The sequence below is a fragment of the Ranitomeya variabilis genome, chromosome 1, assembly GCF_051348905.1.
Source record: "Ranitomeya variabilis isolate aRanVar5 chromosome 1, aRanVar5.hap1, whole genome shotgun sequence".
Taxonomy (NCBI): Eukaryota; Metazoa; Chordata; class Amphibia; order Anura; family Dendrobatidae; genus Ranitomeya; species Ranitomeya variabilis.
The window spans coordinates 253,423,731-253,443,547 of record NC_135232.1 but is presented as its reverse complement, the minus strand read 5'-3'; the positions used below and the strand labels follow the sequence as shown (position 1 = coordinate 253,443,547).

At 47.6% G+C, this 19,817-nt stretch overlaps 1 protein-coding gene across 1 annotated transcript in view; it reads right to left on the bottom strand.

Moving 5' to 3' along the window:
- The window catches only part of LOC143794136 (uncharacterized), a 60,505-nt gene extending 41,537 nt beyond the window's left edge, over positions 1–18,968 (bottom strand). Inside the window, exon 1 of the mRNA XM_077280945.1 lies at positions 18,941–18,968. Coding sequence (XP_077137060.1) covers positions 18,941–18,968 — 28 coding nt within the window. The remainder of the gene's footprint in view (positions 1–18,940) is intronic.
- Positions 18,969–19,817: the final 849 nt, after the last annotated feature.

Here is a 19,817-nt window from a genome sequence, read left to right as displayed (position 1 = left end):
GATAACGACCCCTATACAGGGACCGCAAGGAGCAAGCCCAGAGGTCACTTACCCACGGTGAGATACCAGTAGGGACGGCTCCAGGAAGAGAGATAAACGAAGGCAGGATACTGAGGAAAAATACGGGAAGCAGCTAGAGAGCCCGGAGGGCTGGGAGGCAGGAATGGAGCTGAGCTGAGGGAAGGAAAACAAAACAAAGACCATAGGAAAACTACAGGAAAAGAAGAACGGGGACTGCAGGTAACAACAAGGAGGAAACGGAGTGAACCAGAGAGAACCGGAAGGTAGCACGGTAAGGCACAGAGTGCAGGTACTTGAGCAGGGAATACGAAGGGCCAAACGTAATAGCAAACGTGCTAAAACAATCAGGCACCAGGAAGCAGGAAGAACTACCTTTTATAGGAGGAGCAGGAACAGGATTGGATGGAAAGAACATGTGACTTCAGGAGGAGGTAACAGAGACGCTGGGCCTGCGAGCTACAGGGAAGCTAGAGCGCCTGCGCAGAGAAAGAACACCTGCAGAGGAGCGTGCAGACCGGGACGCTGGAGCGGTGGAAACGGCGATGCTGGAGCGTGCAGACCGGGACGCTGGAGCGATGGAACGAGGACGCTGGAGCGCAGCGGAGGATGTAACACACAGGCAGCTTGGTGGTGAGTGGAGGAGTATTTAAAGTAGGGACCGCAGACAGGCTATCAAAGGCCTAAAATAACAAACAATAGGCTCATGGCAGCTTTACAGCGGTTACATGGATACACAGGCAGCTTGGTGGTCAGTGGAGGAGTATTTAAAGTAGGGACCGCAGACAGGCTATCAAAGGCCTAAAATAACAAACAATAGGCTCATGGCAGCTTTACAGCGGTTACATGGATACACAGGCAGCTTGGTGGTGAGTGGAGGAGTATTTAAAGTAGGGACCGCAGACAGGCTATCAAAGGCCTAAAATAACAAACAATAGGCTTATGGCAGTTTTACAGCGGTTACATGGATACACGGGCAGGCAGCTTGGTGGTCAGTGGAGGAGTATTTAAAGTAGGGACCGCAGACAGGCTATCAAAGGCCTAAAATAACAAACAATAGGCTCATGGCAGTTTTACAGCGGTTACATGGATACACGGGCAGGCAGCTTGGTGGTCAGTGGAGGAGTATTTAAAGTAGGGACCGCAGACAGGCTATCAAAGGCCTAAAATAACAAACAATAGGCTCATGGCAGCTTTACAGCGGTTACATGGATACACAGGCAGCTTGGTGGTCAGTGGAGGAGTATTTAAAGTAGGGACCGCAGACAGGCTATCAAAGGCCTAAAATAACAAACAATAGGCTCATGGCAGCTTTACAGCGGTTACATGGATACACGGGCAGGCAGCTTGGTGGTCAGTGGAGGAGTATTTAAAGTAGGGACCGCAGACAGGCTATCAAAGGCCTAAAATAACAAACAATAGGCTTATGGCAGTTTTACAGCGGTTACATGGATACACGGGCAGGCAGCTTGGTGGTCAGTGGAGGAGTATTTAAAGTAGGGACCGCAGACAGGCTATCAAAGGCCTAAAATAACAAACAATAGGCTCATGGCAGTTTTACAGCGGTTACATGGATACACGGGCAGGCAGCTTGGTGGTGAGTGGAGGAGTATTTAAAGTAGGGACCGCAGACAGGCTATCAAAGGCCTAAAATAACAAACAATAGGCTCATGGCAGTTTTACAGCGGTTACATGGATACACGGGCAGGCAGCTTGGTGGTCAGTGGAGGAGTATTTAAAGTAGGGACCGCAGACAGGCTATCAAAGGCCTAAAATAACAAACAATAGGCTCCTGGCAGCTTTACAGCGGTTACATGGATACACAGGCAGCTTGGTGGTCAGTGGAGGAGTATTTAAAGTAGGGACCGCAGACAGGCTATCAAAGGCCTAAAATAACAAACAATAGGCTCATGGCAGCTTTACAGCGGTTACATGGATACACAGGCAGCTTGGTGGTGAGTGGAGGAGTATTTAAAGTAGGGACCGCAGACAGGCTATCAAAGGCCTAAAATAACAAACAATAGGCTCATGGCAGCTTTACAGCGGTTACATGGATACACAGGCAGCTTGGTGGTCAGTGGAGGAGTATTTAAAGTAGGGACCGCAGACAGGCTATCAAAGGCCTAAAATAACAAACAATAGGCCTATGGCAGTTTTACAGCGGTTACATGGATACACGGGCAGGCAGCTTGGTGGTCAGTGGAGGAGTATTTAAAGTAGGGACCGCAGACAGGCTATCAAAGGCCTAAAATAACAAACAATAGGCTCATGGCAGCTTTACAGCGGTTACATGGATACACAGGCAGCTTGGTGGTCAGTGGAGGAGTATTTAAAGTAGGGACCGCAGACAGGCTATCAAAGGCCTAAAATAACAAACAATAGGCTCATGGCAGCTTTACAGCGGTTACATGGATACACGGGCAGGCAGCTTGGTGGTCAGTGGAGGAGTATTTAAAGTAGGGACCGCAGACAGGCTATCAAAGGCCTAAAATAACAAACAATAGGCCTATGGCAGTTTTACAGCGGTTACATGGATACACGGGCAGGCAGCTTGGTGGTCAGTGGAGGAGTATTTAAAGTAGGGACCGCAGACAGGCTATCAAAGGCCTAAAATAACAAACAATAGGCTCATGGCAGCTTTACAGCGGTTACATGGATACACAGGCAGCTTGGTGGTCAGTGGAGGAGTATTTAAAGTAGGGACCGCAGACAGGCTATCAAAGGCCTAAAATAACAAACAATAGGCTCATGGCAGCTTTACAGCGGTTACATGGATACACGGGCAGGCAGCTTGGTGGTCAGTGGAGGAGTATTTAAAGTAGGGACCGCAGACAGGCTATCAAAGGCCTAAAATAACAAACAATAGGCTTATGGCAGTTTTACAGCGGTTACATGGATACACGGGCAGGCAGCTTGGTGGTCAGTGGAGGAGTATTTAAAGTAGGGACCGCAGACAGGCTATCAAAGGCCTAAAATAACAAACAATAGGCTCATGGCAGCTTTACAGCGGTTACATGGATACACGGGCAGGCAGCTTGGTGGTCAGTGGAGGAGTATTTAAAGTAGGGACCGCAGACAGGCTATCAAAGGCCTAAAATAACAAACAATAGGCTTATGGCAGTTTTACAGCGGTTACATGGATACACGGGCAGGCAGCTTGGTGGTCAGTGGAGGAGTATTTAAAGTAGGGACCGCAGACAGGCTATCAAAGGCCTAAAATAACAAACAATAGGCTCATGGCAGTTTTACAGCGGTTACATGGATACACGGGCAGGCAGCTTGGTGGTCAGTGGAGGAGTATTTAAAGTAGGGACCGCAGACAGGCTATCAAAGGCCTAAAATAACAAACAATAGGCTCATGGCAGCTTTACAGCGGTTACATGGATACACAGGCAGCTTGGTGGTCAGTGGAGGAGTATTTAAAGTAGGGACCGCAGACAGGCTATCAAAGGCCTAAAATAACAAACAATAGGCTTATGGCAGTTTTACAGCGGTTACATGGATACACGGGCAGGCAGCTTGGTGGTCAGTGGAGGAGTATTTAAAGTAGGGACCGCAGACAGGCTATCAAAGGCCTAAAATAACAAACAATAGGCTCATGGCAGTTTTACAGCGGTTACATGGATACACGGGCAGGCAGCTTGGTGGTGAGTGGAGGAGTATTTAAAGTAGGGACCGCAGACAGGCTATCAAAGGCCTAAAATAACAAACAATAGGCTCATGGCAGTTTTACAGCGGTTACATGGATACACGGGCAGGCAGCTTGGTGGTCAGTGGAGGAGTATTTAAAGTAGGGACCGCAGACAGGCTATCAAAGGCCTAAAATAACAAACAATAGGCTCATGGCAGTTTTACAGCGGTTACATGGATACACGGGCAGGCAGCTTGGTGGTCAGTGGAGGAGTATTTAAAGTAGGGACCGCAGACAGGCTATCAAAGGCCTAAAATAACAAACAATAGGCTCATGGCAGCTTTACAGCGGTTACATGGATACACAGGCAGCTTGGTGGTGAGTGGAGGAGTAGTGCAAGGAGTGTCTGTCCCAGTACTCCCAAAATATATATAGATGTTAATGTCTCGCAAAACAACCAAAACAAAAAAAAAGGTGGCATACTTAGGTACAGGGGTGGGCTCATCTACTGAGTTTCTGACATAGTAATTTGGCAGTAACTATTTAATGGTGCCAATATAGGACACAGACACAGACTACTTTAAGTTGCATCATAGATGTCTACAAATTTGTATTGTCAGTGCCAGACATTGAATGATGTCAGCGAATAGACTAAAGATTGGTGGAGCTGTGCGACATAATTTTGCACGTGGTAGAGCACATTTTGAGCTGGGGTAGGGGGGAACTCTCTTGAGGCCGGCGGGACCGCCCCAGGGCCCCTCATGTTACAACGGTGTGTCTGACGTTGGGTGCGCACCACCACCGCCAGAGACACTACATTGTACTATGAGGGACCCAGTAGCAATGCCGTCAACCAAAAGCGAGCACACCCACCTCTTCAGACAAACAGCAGTCTCACGGGTGCTTGCGCCAAGTCGCGATACCACGGCCCCGTGTGGGGAGTTTTGCCATTTAGGGAGGTGTAAACATGTCGTATGCTGTACAATCAGCTGCAGCAAATTAGACATTAGAAAAGTAATTCACAGGCAAGAGCTTTTCATAGGAAAGCTAGGTGTCGGCCGGGCAAGGTGGGGCAAAAGATTTCGAAATCCAGTTGTGGTTCATTTTAATGAATGTTAGATCGTCAACATTTTGGGTAGCCAGACGAGTCCTTTTTTCGGTTAATATTGAACCTGCAGCACTGAATACTCTTTCTGATAGGACACTTGCTGCCGGGCAAGCAAGCTCCTGCAATGCATATTCTGCCAATTCTGGCCAGGTGTCTAATTTGGAGGCCCAGTAATCAAATGGGAATGACGGTTGAGGGAGAACATCGATAAGGGATGAAAAATAGTTAGTAACCATACTGGACAAATGTTGTCTCCTGTCACTTTCAATTGATGCAGCAGTACCTGTCCTGTCTGCGGTCATAGCAAAATCACTCCACAACCTGGTCAGAAAACCCCTCTGTCCAACGCCACTTCTGATGTGTGCACCCCTAACACTCCTAGTCTGCTGCCCCCTGGAGCTCGTGTGAGAACGATCACGTGCGCTGTGTGCTGGGAATGCCTGAAGCAAACGGTCAACAAGAGTTGATTGTTTGGTTGCTAATATTAGTTCCAAGTTCTCATGTGGCATAATATTTTGCAATTTGCCTTTATAGCGTGGATCAAGGAGGCAGGCCAACCAGTAATCGTCATCGTTCATCATTTTCGTAATGCGTGTGTCCCTTTTTAGGATACGTAAGGCATAATCCGCCATGTGGGCCAAAGTTCCAGTTGTCAAATCTCCGGTTGTGATTGGTTGAGGGGCAGTTGCAGGCAAATCTACGTCACTTGTGTCCCTCAAAAAACCAGAACCCGGCCGTGACACGCAACCAATTTCCTGTGCCCCCGGGAAAGGTTCGGCATTAAAAATATACTCATCCCCATCATCCTCCTCGTCCTCCACCTCCTCTTCGCCCGCTACCTCGTCCTGTACACTGCCCTGACCAGACAATGGCTGACTGTCATCAAGGCTTTCCTCTTCCTCTGGTGCAGACGCCTGCTCCTTTATGTGCGTCAAACTTTGCATCAGCAGACGCATTAGGGGGATGCTCATGCTTATTACGGCGTTGTCTGCACTAACCAGCCGTGTGCATTCCTCAAAACACTGAAGGACTTGACACATGTCTTGTATCTTAGACCACTGCACACCTGACAACTCCATGTCTGCCATCCTACTGCCTGCCCGTGTATCCTCCCACAAATAAATAACAGCACGCCTCTGTTCGCACAGTCTCTGAAGCATGTGCAGTGTTGAGTTCCACCTTGTTGCAACGTCTATGATTAGGCAATGCTGGGGAAGGTTCAAAGACCGCTGATAGGTCTGCATACGGCTGGCGTGTACAGGCGAACGTCGGATATGTGAGCAAAGTGCACGCACTTTGAGGAGCAGGTCGGAGAACCCAGGATAAGTTTTCAATAAGCACTGCACCACCAGGTTTAAGGTGTGAGCCAGGCAAGGAATGTGTTTCAGTTGGGAAAGGGAGATGGCAGCCATGAAATTCCTTCCGTTATCACTCACTACCTTGCCTGCCTCAAGATCTACTGTGCCCAGCCACGACTGCGTTTCTTGTTGCAAGAACTCGGATAGAACTTCCGCGGTGTGTCTGTTGTCGCCCAAACACTTCATAGCCAATACAGCCTGCTGACGCTTGGCAGTAGCTGGCCCATAATGGGACAACTGGTGTGCAACAGTGTCATCTGCCGATGGAGTGGTTGGCAGACTGCGTTCTGTGGAAGAGCTGTAGCTTCTGCAGGAGGACGAGGAGGAGGAGGAGGAGGGGGTGCGAACGCCTACAGCCAACTGTTTCCTAGACCGTGGGCTAGGCACAACTGTCCCTAAATTGATGTCGCCTGTGGACCCTGCATCCACCACATTCACCCAGTGTGCCGTGATGGACACATAACGTCCCTGGCCATGCCTACTGGTCCATGCATCTGTAGTCAGGTGCACCTTTGTACTCACAGATTGCCTGAGTGCATGGACGATGCGCTGTTTAACATGCTGGTGCAGGGCTGGGATGGCTTTTCTGGAAAAAAAGTGTCGACTGGGTAGCTCGTATCGTGGTTCAGCGTACTCCATCAGGGCTTTGAAAGCTTCGCTTTCAACTAACCGGTAGGGCATCATCTCTAACGAGATTAGTCTAGCTATGTGGGTGTTAAAACCCTGTGTACGCGGATGCGAGGATAAGTACTTCCTTTTTCTAACCAGAGTCTCATGTAGGGTGAGCTGGACTGGAGAGCTGGAGATCGTGGAACTTTCGGGTGTGCCGGTGTACATGGCAGACTGAGAGACGGTTGGAGACGGTATTGTTTCCGCCGGTGCCCTAGATGCAATATTTCCTCCTACAAAACTGGTGGTTCCCTGACCCTGACTGCTTTTGGCTGGCAAAGAAACCTGCACAGATACTGCCGGTGGTGCGGAAAATGGTGGCCTTACAGTGACGGAAGGGATGTTGCGTTGCTGACTAGCTTCATTGGCCGAGGGTGCTACAACCTTAAGGGACGTTTGGTAGTTAGTCCAGGCTTGAAAATGCATGGTGGTTAAGTGTCTATGCATGCAACTAGTATTTAGACTTTTCAGATTCTGACCTCTGCTTAAGCTAGTTGAACATTTTTGACAGATGACTTTGCGCTGATCAGTTGGATGTTGTTTAAAAAAATGCCAGACTGCACTCTTCCTAGACTCGGATCCCTTTTCAGGGATTGCAGACTGAGCTTTAACCGGATGGCCACGCTGTCCTCCAACAGGTTTTGGCTTTGACACGCGTTTTGGGCCAGATACGGGCCCGGCAGATGGAACCTGTTGCGATGTTGATGCCTGCTGCGGCCCCTCCTCCACCTCCGCTTCTGAACTACTGCCGCCTGCACCCTGTTCCCCCAATGGCTGCCAATCGGGGTCAATAACTGGGTCATCTATTACCTCCTCTTCGAGCTCGTGTGCAACTTCGTCTGTGTCACTGTGTCGGTCGGTGGTATAGCGTTCGTGGCGGGGCAACATAGTCTCATCAGGGTCTGATTGTGGATCTGTACCCTGAGAGGGCAATGTGGTGGTCTGAGTCAAAGGAGCAGCATAGTACTCTGGCTGTGGCTGTGCATCAGTGCACTCCATGTCAGAATATACTTGTAATGGGCATGGCCTGTTAAATGTTTCACTTTCTAAGCCAGGGACGGTATGTGTAAAGAGCTCCATGGAGTGACCCGTTGTGTCGCCTGCTGCATCCTTCTCTCTTGTTGTAGTTTTTGCTGAGGAGGACAAGGAAGCGACTTGTCCCTGACCGTGAACATCCACAAGCGACGCGCTGCTTTTACATTTACCAGTTTCAGAAGAGGAGGCAAAAGAGCTAGAGGCTGAGTCTGCAATGTAAGCCAAAACTTGCTGTTGCTGCTCCGCCTTTAAAAGCGGTTTTCCTACTCCCAGAAAAGAGAGCGTTCGAGGCCTTGTGTAGCCTGACGACGAAACTGGCTCCACAGCTCCAGACTTAGGTGGAATATTTTTATCCCCACGACCACCTGATGCTCCACTACCACTACCATCATTACCAGCTGACAATGAACGCCCACGACGACCTCTTGCACCAGACTTCCTCATTGTTTTAAAATCTTAACCAAAGTAACTTTATTTGTTGCTGTCAAACAACTTACACGGTGAGCTATAACTTCAGTATGATTTCAATATCCCTTAACAGGTTGGTGAGACCACAAGGAAAATCAGGCACAATGTTACACACTCTGTTTTCTGTGGCACAAAATCACAGAGATGACACACACGCAGGACTGTCACTCAAGCACTAATGTCAATATTAATCTCCCACCTAATTTATTTATTTTTTTTTTTCAGGGAGACTTTAGAAACCAAATAATATTAAAAAAACCAAAAAAATAAATAGGCTTTCTATGGCCCACTGAATGAGAGAGAGGTGGCACACCCAGGAGTCAAGACTGGCACACAAGCTGAAAGGGCAATATTACTCTCCCACTGTTTTTTTTTTTTTTTTTTTTTCAAGGAGACTTTAGAAACCAAATAATAAGAAAAAAAATAAATAAATAAATAGGCTTTCTATAGCCCACTGAATGAGAGATAGCACACACAGCAGTGGCACACAAGCCCTGACTGAGGCCAATATTTTTCTCCCACTGATTGATGTAGTGTTTTTGTGTTGAGGTAGATTTTAGAACACAAATCAAGGAAAAAAAAAAAATGCTTTCTATGGCCCACTGAATGAGAGAGGTGGCACACCCAGGAGTCAAGACTGGCACACAAGCTGAAAGGGCAATATTACTCTCCCACTGTTTTTTTATGTATTTTTTGTTTTTTAAGGGAGACTTTAGAATCCCAATAATATTTAAAAAAATAAATAAATAGACTTTCTATAGCCCACTGAATGAGAGAGGTGGCACACCCAGGAGTCAAGACTGGCACACAAGCTGAAAGGGCAATATTACTCTCCCACTGTTTTTTTATGTATTTTTTGTTTTTTAAGGGAGACTTTAGAAACCCAATAATATTTTAAAAAAAAATAAATAGGCTTTCTATGGCCCACTGAATGAGAGAGGTGGCACACCCAGGAGTCAAGACTGGCACACAAGCTGAAAGGGCAATATTACTCTCCCACTGTTTTTTTAAGTTTTTTTTTTTTATTTTCAGGGAGACTTTAGAAACCAAATAATATTAAAAAAACCAAAAAAATAAATAGGCTTTCTATGGCCCACTGAATGAGAGAGAGGTGGCACACCCAGGAGTCAAGACTGGCACACAAGCTGAAAGGGCAATATTACTCTCCCACTGTTTTTTTTTTTTTTTTTTTTTTTTTCAGGGAGACTTTAGAAACCAAATAATAAGAAAAAAAATAAATAAATAAATAGGCTTTCTATAGCCCACTGAATGAGAGATAGCACACACAGCAGTGGCACACAAGCCCTGACTGAGGCCAATATTTTTCTCCCACTGATTGATGTAGTGTTTTTGTGTTGAGGTAGATTTTAGAACACAAATCAAGGAAAAAAAAAAAAAATGCTTTCTATGGCCCACTGAATGAGAGAGGTGGCACACCCAGGAGTCAAGACTGGCACACAAGCTGAAAGGGCAATATTACTCTCCCACTGTTTTTTTATGTATTTTTTGTTTTTTAACCCCTTCACCCCCAAGGGTGGTTTGCACGTTCATGACCGGGCCAATTTTTACAATTCTGACCACTGTCCCTTTATGAAGTTATAACTCCGAAACGCTCCAACGGATCTTAGCGATTCTGAGATTGTTTTCTTGTAACATATTGTCCTTCATGATAGTGGTAAAATTTCTTCGATATTACTTGCGTTTATTTGTGAAAAAAAAGGAAAATTGGCGAAAATTTTGAAAATTTGGTAATTTTCCAACTTTTCATTTTTATTCTGTTAAACCAGAGAGTTATGTGACACAAAATAGTTAATAAATAACATTTCCCACATGTTTACTTTACATCAGCGCAATTTTGGAAACACAATTTTTTTTTTTTAGGAAGTTATAAGGGTTAAAATTTGAACAGCAATTTCTCATTTTTACAACATAATTTACAAAACCATTTTTTTTAGGGACCACCTCACATTTGAAGTCATTTTGAGGGGTCTATATGGCAGAAAATACCAAAAAGTGACACCATTCTGAAAACTGCACCCCTCAAGCTGCTCAAAACCACATTCAAGAAGTTTATTAACCCTTCAGGTGTTTCACAGCAGCAGAAGCAACATGGAAGGAAAAAATTAACATTTTACTTTTTAGTCACAAAAATGATCTTTCAGCAATAATTTTTTTAATTTCCCAAGGGTAAAAATAGAAAATGGACCTTAAAAGTTGTTGCCCAATTTGTCCTGAGTACGCTGATACCCCACATGTGAGGGAGAACCACTTTTTGGGCGCACGGCAGAGCTCAGAAGGAAAGGAGCGTCGTTTGACATTTTCAAGCTAAAATTGGCTGCAATTGAAATCGGACGCCATGTCGTGTTTGGCCAGCCCCTGATGTGCCTAAACAGTGGAAACCCCCCATAAGTGACCCCATTTTGGAAACTAGACCCCCTAAGGAACTTATCTAGATGCGTCGTGAGCACTTTTATCCCCCAAGTGCTTCACGAAAGTTTATAACGCCCGGGTGTGAAAATAAAAAATCCTATTTTTTCTACAAACATGATCGTTTAGTCCCCAATTTTTTATTTTCTCAAGGGTAGCAGGAGAAATTGGACCCCAAAAGTTGTTGTCCAATTTGTCCTGAGTACACTGATACCCCATATGTGGGGGGGAACCACTGTTTGGGCGCATGGCAGGGCTCAGAAGGAAAGGGGCGCCCTTTCACATTTTCAAGCAAAAATTGGCTGGAATTGAGATCGGATGTCATGTCGTGTTTGGCGAGCCCCTGATGTGCCTAAACAGTAGAAACCCCCCATAAGTGACCCCATTTTGGAAACTAGACCCCCTAAGGAACTTATCTAGATGTGTCGTGAGCACTTTTATCCCCCAAGTGCTTCACGAAAGTTTATAACGCCCGGGTGTGAAAATAAAAAATCCCATTTTTTCTACAAACATGATCGTTTAGTCCTCAATTTTTTATTTTCTCAAGGGTAGCAGGAAAAATTGGACCCCAAAAGTTGTTGTCCAATTTGTCCTGAGTAGGCTGATACCCCATATGTGGGGGGGAACCACTGTTTGGGCGCATGGCAGGGCTCAGAAGGAAAGGAGCGCCCTTTGACATTTTCAAGCTAAAATTGGCTGGAATTGAGATCGGATGTCATGTCGTGTTTGGCGAGCCCCTGATGTGCCTAAACAGTGGAAACCCCCCATAAGTGACCCCATTTTGGAAACTAGACCCCCTAAGGAACTTATCTAGATGTGTCGTGAGCACTTTTATCCCCCAAGTGCTTCACGAAAGTTTATAACGCCCGGGTGTGAAAATAAAAAATCCCATTTTTTCTACAAACATGATAGTTTAGTCCTCAATTTTTTATTTTCTCAAGGGTAGCAGGAAAAATTGGACCCCAAAAGTTGTTGTCCAATTTGTCCTGAGTAGGCTGATACCCCATATGTGGGGGGGAACCACTGTTTGGGCGCATGGCAGGGCTCAGAAGGAAAGGAGCGCCCTTTGACATTTTCAAGCTAAAATTGGCTGGAATTGAGATCGGATGTCATGTCGTGTTTGGCGAGCCCCTGATGTGCCTAAACAGTGGAAACCCCCCATAAGTGACCCCATTTTGGAAACTAGACCCCCTAAGGAATTTATCTAGATGTGTCGTGAGCACTTTTATCCCCCAAGTGCTTCACGAAAGTTTATAACGCCCGGGTGTGAAAATAAAAAATCCCATTTTTTCTACAAACATGATCGTTTAGTCCTCAATTTTTTATTTTCTCAAGGGTAGCAGGAAAAATTGGACCCCAAAAGTTGTTGTCCAATTTGTCCTGAGTACACTGATACCCCATATGTGGGGGGGAACCACTGTTTGGGCGCATGGCAGGGCTCAGAAGGAAAGGGGCGCCCTTTCACATTTTCAAGCTAAAATTGGCTGGAATTGAGATCGGATGTCATGTCGTGTTTGGCGAGCCCCTGATGTGCCTAAACAGTGGAAACCCCCCATAAGTGACCCCATTTTGGAAACTAGACCCCCTAAGGAACTTATCTAGATGTGTCGTGAGCACTTTTATCCCCCAAGTGCTTCACGAAAGTCTATAACGCCCGGGTGTGAAAATAAAAAATCCCATTTTTTCTACAAACATGATCGTTTAGTCCTCAATTTTTTATTTTCTCAAGGGTAGCAGGAAAAATTGGACCCCAAAAGTTGTTGTCCAATTTGTCCTGAGTACACTGATACCCCATATGTGGGGGGGAACCACTGTTTGGGCGCATGGCAGGGCTCAGAAGGAAAGGGGCGCCCTTTCACATTTTCAAGCTAAAATTGGCTGGAATTGAGATCGGATGTCATGTCGTGTTTGGCGAGCCCCTGATGTGCCTAAACAGTGGAAACCCCCCATAAGTGACCCCATTTTGGAAACTAGACCCCCTAAGGAACTTATCTAGATGTGTCGTGAGCACTTTTATCCCCCAAGTGCTTCACGAAAGTTTATAACGCCCGGGTGTGAAAATAAAAAATCCCATTTTTTCTACAAACATGATCGTTTAGTCCTCAATTTTTTATTTTCTCAAGGGTAGCAGGAAAAATTGGACCCCAAAAGTTGTTGTCCAATTTGTCCTGAGTAGGCTGATACCCCATATGTGGGGGGGAACCACTGTTTGGGCGCATGGCAGGGCTCAGAAGGAAAGGGGCGCCCTTTCACATTTTCAAGCTAAAATTGGCTGGAATTGAGATCGGATGTCATGTCGTGTTTGGCGAGCCCCTGATGTGCCTAAACAGTGGAAACCCCCCATAAGTGACCCCATTTTGGAAACTAGACCCCCTAAGGAACTTATCTAGATGTGTCGTGAGCACTTTTATCCCCCAAGTGCTTCACGAAAGTCTATAACGCCCGGGTGTGAAAATAAAAAATCCCATTTTTTCTACAAACATGATCGTTTAGTCCTCAATTTTTTATTTTCTCAAGGGTAGCAGGAAAAATTGGACCCCAAAAGTTGTTGTCCAATTTGTCCTGAGTAGGCTGATACCCCATATGTGGGGGGGAACCACTGTTTGGGCGCATGGCAGGGCTCAGAAGGAAAGGAGCGCCCTTTGACATTTTCAAGCTAAAATTGGCTGGAATTGAGATCGGATGTCATGTCGTGTTTGGCGAGCCCCTGATGTGCCTAAACAGTGGAAACCCCCCATAAGTGACCCCATTTTGGAAACTAGACCCCCTAAGGAACTTATCTAGATGTGTTGTGAGCACTTTTATCCCCCAAGTGCTTCACGAAAGTTTATAACGCCCGGGCGTGAAAATAAAAAATCCTATTTTTTCCCCACAAAAATGATCTTTCAGTCCCCAATGTTTTATTTTCCCAAGGGTAACAGGAGAAATTGGACCCCAAAAGTTGTTGTCCAATTTGTCCTGGGTACGCTGGTACCACATATGTGGGAGAAAACTACTGTTTGGGCACACTTCGGGGCTCGGAAGGGAAGTAGTGACGTTTTTGGAATGCAGACTTTGATGGAATTGTCTGCGGGCATCATGTTCCATTTGGTGAGCCCCTGATGTGCCTAAACAGTAGAAACCCCCCATAAGTGACCCCATTTTGGAAACTAGACCCCCTAAGGAACTTATCTAGATGTGTCGTGAGCACTTTTATCCCCCAAGTGCTTCACGAAAGTTTATAACGCCCGGGCGTGAAAATAAAAAATCCTATTTTTTCCCCACAAAAATGATCTTTCAGTCCCCAATGTTTTATTTTCCCAAGGGTAACAGGAGAAATTGGACCCCAAAAGTTGTTGTCCAATTTGTCCTGGGTACGCTGGTACCACATATGTGGGAGAAAACTACTGTTTGGGCACACTTCGGGGCTCGGAAGGGAAGTAGTGACGTTTTTGGAATGCAGACTTTGATGGAATTGTCTGCGGGCATCATGTTCCATTTGGTGAGCCCCTGATGTGCCTAAACAGTAGAAACCCCCCATAAGTGACCCCATTTTGGAAACTAGACCCCCTAAGGAACTTATCTAGATGTGTCGTGAGCACTTTTATCCCCCAAGTGCTTCACGAAAGTTTATAACGCCCGGGCGTGAAAATAAAAAATCCTATTTTTTCCCCACAAAAATGATCTTTCAGTCCCCAATGTTTTATTTTCCCAAGGGTAACAGGAGAAATTGGACCCCAAAAGTTGTTGTCCAATTTGTCCTGGGTACGCTGGTACCACATATGTGGGAGAAAACTACTGTTTGGGCACACTTCGGGGCTCGGAAGGGAAGTAGTGACGTTTTTGGAATGCAGACTTTGATGGAATTGTCTGCGGGCATCATGTTCCATTTGGTGAGCCCCTGATGTGCCTAAACAGTAGAAACCCCCCATAAGTGACCCCATTTTGGAAACTAGACCCCCTAAGGAACTTATCTAGATGTGTCGTGAGCACTTTTATCCCCCAAGTGCTTCACGAAAGTTTATAACGCCCGGGCGTGAAAATAAAAAATCCTATTTTTTCCCCACAAAAATGATCTTTCAGTCCCCAATTTTTTATTTTCCCAAGGGTAACAAGAGAAATTGGACCCCAAAAGTTGCTGTCCATTTTGTTCTGAGTACGCTGGTACCCCATATGTGGGAAAAAACTGTTTTGGCACTTCGGGACTCAGAAGGGAAGCAGTGACGATTTGGAATGCAGACTTTGATGGACTGGTTCTGAGGGCGTCATGTTCCGTTTGCAGAGCCCCTGATGTGCCTAAACAGTAAAAAAAACCCACAAGTGACATCATTTTGGAACCTAGACCCCCATGGAACTTACTTAGATGTGCCCCCTCTTTGGAACTAATCTACTGGTTCCTAATTAGTAGTGCATGGAGGTGTGGTACAATTTGAAGCAGTCCTTCATACACAGGCCAGGTTTGTCGGGGCAGGTGTCGCATTGATAGATGGTGTCCTTGCGTACTCCTCGTTTGTAGCACACTCGGCACCTTTTTTGCGGCTTACCTTTTCTACCAGTTGGCGGGACCACCCCCGGAAAATGCTGACCTGGTACAATACGAGCACCTTCAGTTCCGGAAGTACTGGGGCCCGCTCCTTCCCTCGTGCCAAACATCAGGGCCTTAACCACTACCTCCTGGAACTGAAGGTACGTCGTATCGGTGTGGCGTGCACATCGTGACAGCAGGAAAGCGTTAAGCATTGCCATTTGTACGATGTACACCGACAGCTTTTTGTACCACACCTTGGCCTTCCTCAAAGCACTGTACGGTTGGAGGAGTTGATCGGAGAGATCAACGCCCCCCATGTTTTTGTTGTACCCCAGTACACAGTCCGGTTTGCAGACCTGTGTAGAGGTACCCCGTACAGTGCTGAGGGTGCTGCCATCACCGTGTATGGTGGTCAACAGAAGGACATCCCTCTTGTCCTTGTACTTGACCACCAGCAGGTGGTCGCTACATTGGGCTTTGCTCTCACCTTTTCTGAGCATCTGCCCAAGTAGCGTCTTCGGGAGGCCTCTCTGATTTTTGCGGACAGTACCGCAGGCTGCGGTACCTCGCGCAGAGAGGGATTTGTAGAGTGGGATGCTGGAATAAAAGTTATCGGTGTAGAGGTGATAACCTTTATCCAGCAGTGGGTGCACCAAATCCCACACTATTTTCCCACTCACTCCCAAGACAGGGGGACACTCAGGCGGTTCAATCCTGCTGTCCTTCCCTTCGTAAACTCTAAAGCTGTGGGTGTACCCTGAGGTACTCTCACACAGCTTGTAGAGTTTGATTCCATACCTGGCCCTTTTGCTGGGCAGGTATTGACGGAATCTGAGCCGCCCCTTAAAATGAACCAAGGACTCATCCACACAGATGTCCCTTTTGGGCACGTACACTTCAGCAAACTTTTTGCTGAAGTGTTCGATGACCGGCCGAACTTTGAACAGACGGTCAAAATTGGGGTCATCTCGTGCGGGACACTGTGCATTATCGGAATAATGCAGGAATTTGTGGATGGCCTCAAAACGCGTCCGAGCCATGACCATTCGGCACACTGGAGTGTTATATAAAATATCCACACTCCAATATTGCCGAAGTTCTGGCTTCTTCACGATCCCCATGTGGAGGACCAGGCCCCAAAACTGCATCATTTCAACTGCGTCTACAGGAGACCAGTTAGAAAATGATGAAACGGGGTTTTGCTCCAAAAATTGCCAAGCATATAAATTAGTTTGCTCCACCATGAGGTTAACAAAATCCTCAGAGAAAAAGACTTTGAAAAAGTCTATTTCTGTGAGGCCGGTGGTGTCAAACCTGATTCCTGATTCTGCCACAAAATCAGGAATCAGTGGCTCGTAATTTTCGGGGGCGAGGTCCATATGGGGTCCGAAGAAGGGCGCGCTGGTTCATCTTCAGGAGTGGGTGCTGCGTCATCTTCTCTCCTGGGGCGTCTGCGAGGCGGTTCCGCAGGACCCGAGGAGGAAGATGAGGAGGAGGAGGAGGAGGAAGAGGATGAAGAATCTGAAGAGTAAAGGAATGTGGGATCCTCTCCCTCGCTATCAGTGTCGGAGGCAAGAAAAGAATATGCCTCCTCTGCTGAATAGCGCTGCTGGGACGAACGGGACGAACGGGACATTTTTTGTGTGAATATGGTGCTTGGGTGCAATTTATTGGAACTATGTGTACGTGTGTGGGGGGGTAGTGTTTGGTGCAAACTTCTGAAAAGTAAAAGCTAAAAGAAAAAAAGCAAATAGGGAAAAAAAATACCTGTGAAAGGAAAAGTCTAAAACAGCAGGCCCTAGCTCTGATAAGTGAACTGCGTCACTTATCAAAGTTCGGCGCCTGCTGGGTGTGTGAATGGGGATGTGGAAAAAACGCCAGGCACGAGAGCTCTGATAAGTGAACCGAGTCACTTATCAAAGTTCGGCGGCGGCGGCTGGGTGCGCGGACGGGGATGTGGAAAAAAAAAAAAAGAAACAAAAGGCACGGGTTCAGACGCAGCGGCGGGGTGCGCGCAAGGGGATGTGGGAAAAAAAAAAAGAAACGAAAGGCACGGGTTCAGACGCAGCGGCGGGGTGCGTGCAAGGGGATGTGGGAAAAAAAAAAAAGAAACGAAAGGCACGGGTTCAGACGCAGCGGCGGGGTGCGCGCAAGGGGATGTGGGAAAAAAAAAAAGAAACGAAAGGCACGGGTTCAGACGCAGCGGCGGGGTGCGTGCAAGGGGATGTGGGAAAAAAAAAAAAGAAACGAAAGGCACGGGTTCAGACGCAGCGGCGGGGTGCGCGCAAGGGGATGTGGGAAAAAAAAAAAGAAACGAAAGGCACGGGTTCAGACGCAGCGGCGGGGTGCGCGCAAGGGGATGTGGAAAAAAAAAAAAAGAAACGAAAGGCACGGGTTCAGACGCAGCGGCGGGGTGCGCGCAAGGGGATGTGGAAAAAAAAAAAAGAAACAAAAGGCACGGGTTCAGACGCAGCGGCGGGGTGCGCGCAAGGGGATGTGGGAAAAAAAAAAAGAAACGAAAGGCACGGGTTCAGACGCAGCGGCGGGGTGCGCGCAAGGGGATGTGGGAAAAAAAAAAAGAAACGAAAGGCACGGGTTCAGACGCAGCGGCGGGGTGCGCGCAAGGGGATGTGGGAAAAAAAAAAAGAAACGAAAGGCACGGGTTCAGACGCAGCGGCGGGGTGCGCGCAAGGGGATGTGGGAAAAAAAAAAAGAAACGAAAGGCACGGGTTCAGACGCAGCGGCGGGGTGCGCGCAAGGGGATGTGGGAAAAAAAAAAAGAAACGAAAGGCACGGGTTCAGACGCAGCGGCGGGGTGCGTGCAAGGGGATGTGGGAAAAAAAAAAAAGAAACGAAAGGCACGGGTTCAGACGCAGCGGCGGGGTGTGCGCAAGGGGATGTGGAGGAGAAAAGTGAGCACGAGTGTTGATCGGTGAACTGCGTCACCAATCAACGCTCGGCGGCTGCTAAATTTGGGCACGGACGGACGCGGCGCAAAGTGGGGGTGGAGGGGGGATGGGGGGGGGTAAGGGGGGATGGGGGGGGTAAGAAAGATCGGGCCGGGATCGGGGTATCAACACTTACGGTTGTAGTCTCTCTTCTTTCTTCTGTCTTCTTTCTTCTGTCTTCTTTCTTTTGTTTTTTTTAGCGAGAATTATGGTGTCACAGGCTACTGTGGCACCACAAGTCTCAGCACAGGAGGGGGATCTGACAGCGTGACCGCTCTGCAGGAACCCTCACCAAGTGTGAGGATTCCTGAAGAGCGGTCAGACAGGTCAGGGACAGGTGGACACAGGTCACAGAGCGGTCACACCGCTGCTGTGACCTGTGATTGGTGGGATCGATGATCACATCGATCCCACCAATCAGGGGAGGCCCTGGTGACGCCGGTGTTGCTAGGCACCAGCCTATGATCGGAGCTCACAGCTCCGATCATAGGCAGGTCACCGGCAGGTCACCAGTAGGTGACCGGCAGGTGACCGGTAGGTCACCCCCAGGACACCATCAGGGCACAGCGCGGGCACACCGCTGCTGTGCCCTCTGATTGCCAGAGGATCCGGAGATGAGGCAGGGCTGTGGCTGCATTTATATTCAAGCAGGGCACAGCGCGGTAACATCGCCGCTGTGCCCCGCCATTGGCGCGATCGATGTGATCGTCGATCGCGCCAATGCGGCGGGTCTGTGCCCTGATTGACGCGATCGACGATCACATCGATCGCGCCAATCAGCTGCAGGATCCGGACACATGAGGACGCAGGGCAGGGCAGAGGGGGCGCCGGTCCAGGCAGGGCACAGCGCGGTAATACCGCCGCTGTGCCCTGCGATTGGCGCGATCGATGTGATCGTCGATCGCGCCAATCCGGGGGGTTTTGGCCGGTGCCTGGCGTTACCAGGCACCGGCCCCAGGATCGAGTACATCGGTACTCGATCCTAGCCTGGGACCTCACTGTTTCAGCCAATCTGATTGGCTGAAACAGTGAGAAAGGCTGTGATTCGCTGTTCAGAATTGAACAGCCAATCACAGCGATCGGGAGGCCGGGGGGGCGGCGCCATACCCCGAAATGCCGAGGCCATCTTCCCCCAGGTGAGATGGCGTCGGAATTTTAATGCGATCACCGCGACTTAAGTCGCGGTGTCGCATTAAAGGGCATGACGTACTATCCCGTCGGCGGTCATACGGGCCCACCCCACCTCGACGGGATAGTACGTCGGATGTCAGGAAGGGGTTAAGGGAGACTTTAGAATCCCAATAATATTTTTTTAAAAAAATAAATAGACTTTCTATGGCCCACTGAATGAGAGAGGTGGCACACCCAGGAGTCAAGACTGGCACACAAGCTGAAAGGGCAATATTACTCTCCCACTGTTTTTTTATGTATTTTTTGTTTTTTAAGGGAGACTTTAGAAACCCAATAATATTTAAAAAAATAAATAAATAGGCTTTCTATGGCCCACTGAATGAGAGAGGTGGCACACCCAGGAGTCAAGACTGGCACACAAGCTGAAAGGGCAATATTACTCTCCCACTGTTTTTTTAAGTTTTTTTTTTTTTATTTTCAGGGAGACTTTAGAAACCAAATAATATTAAAAAAACCA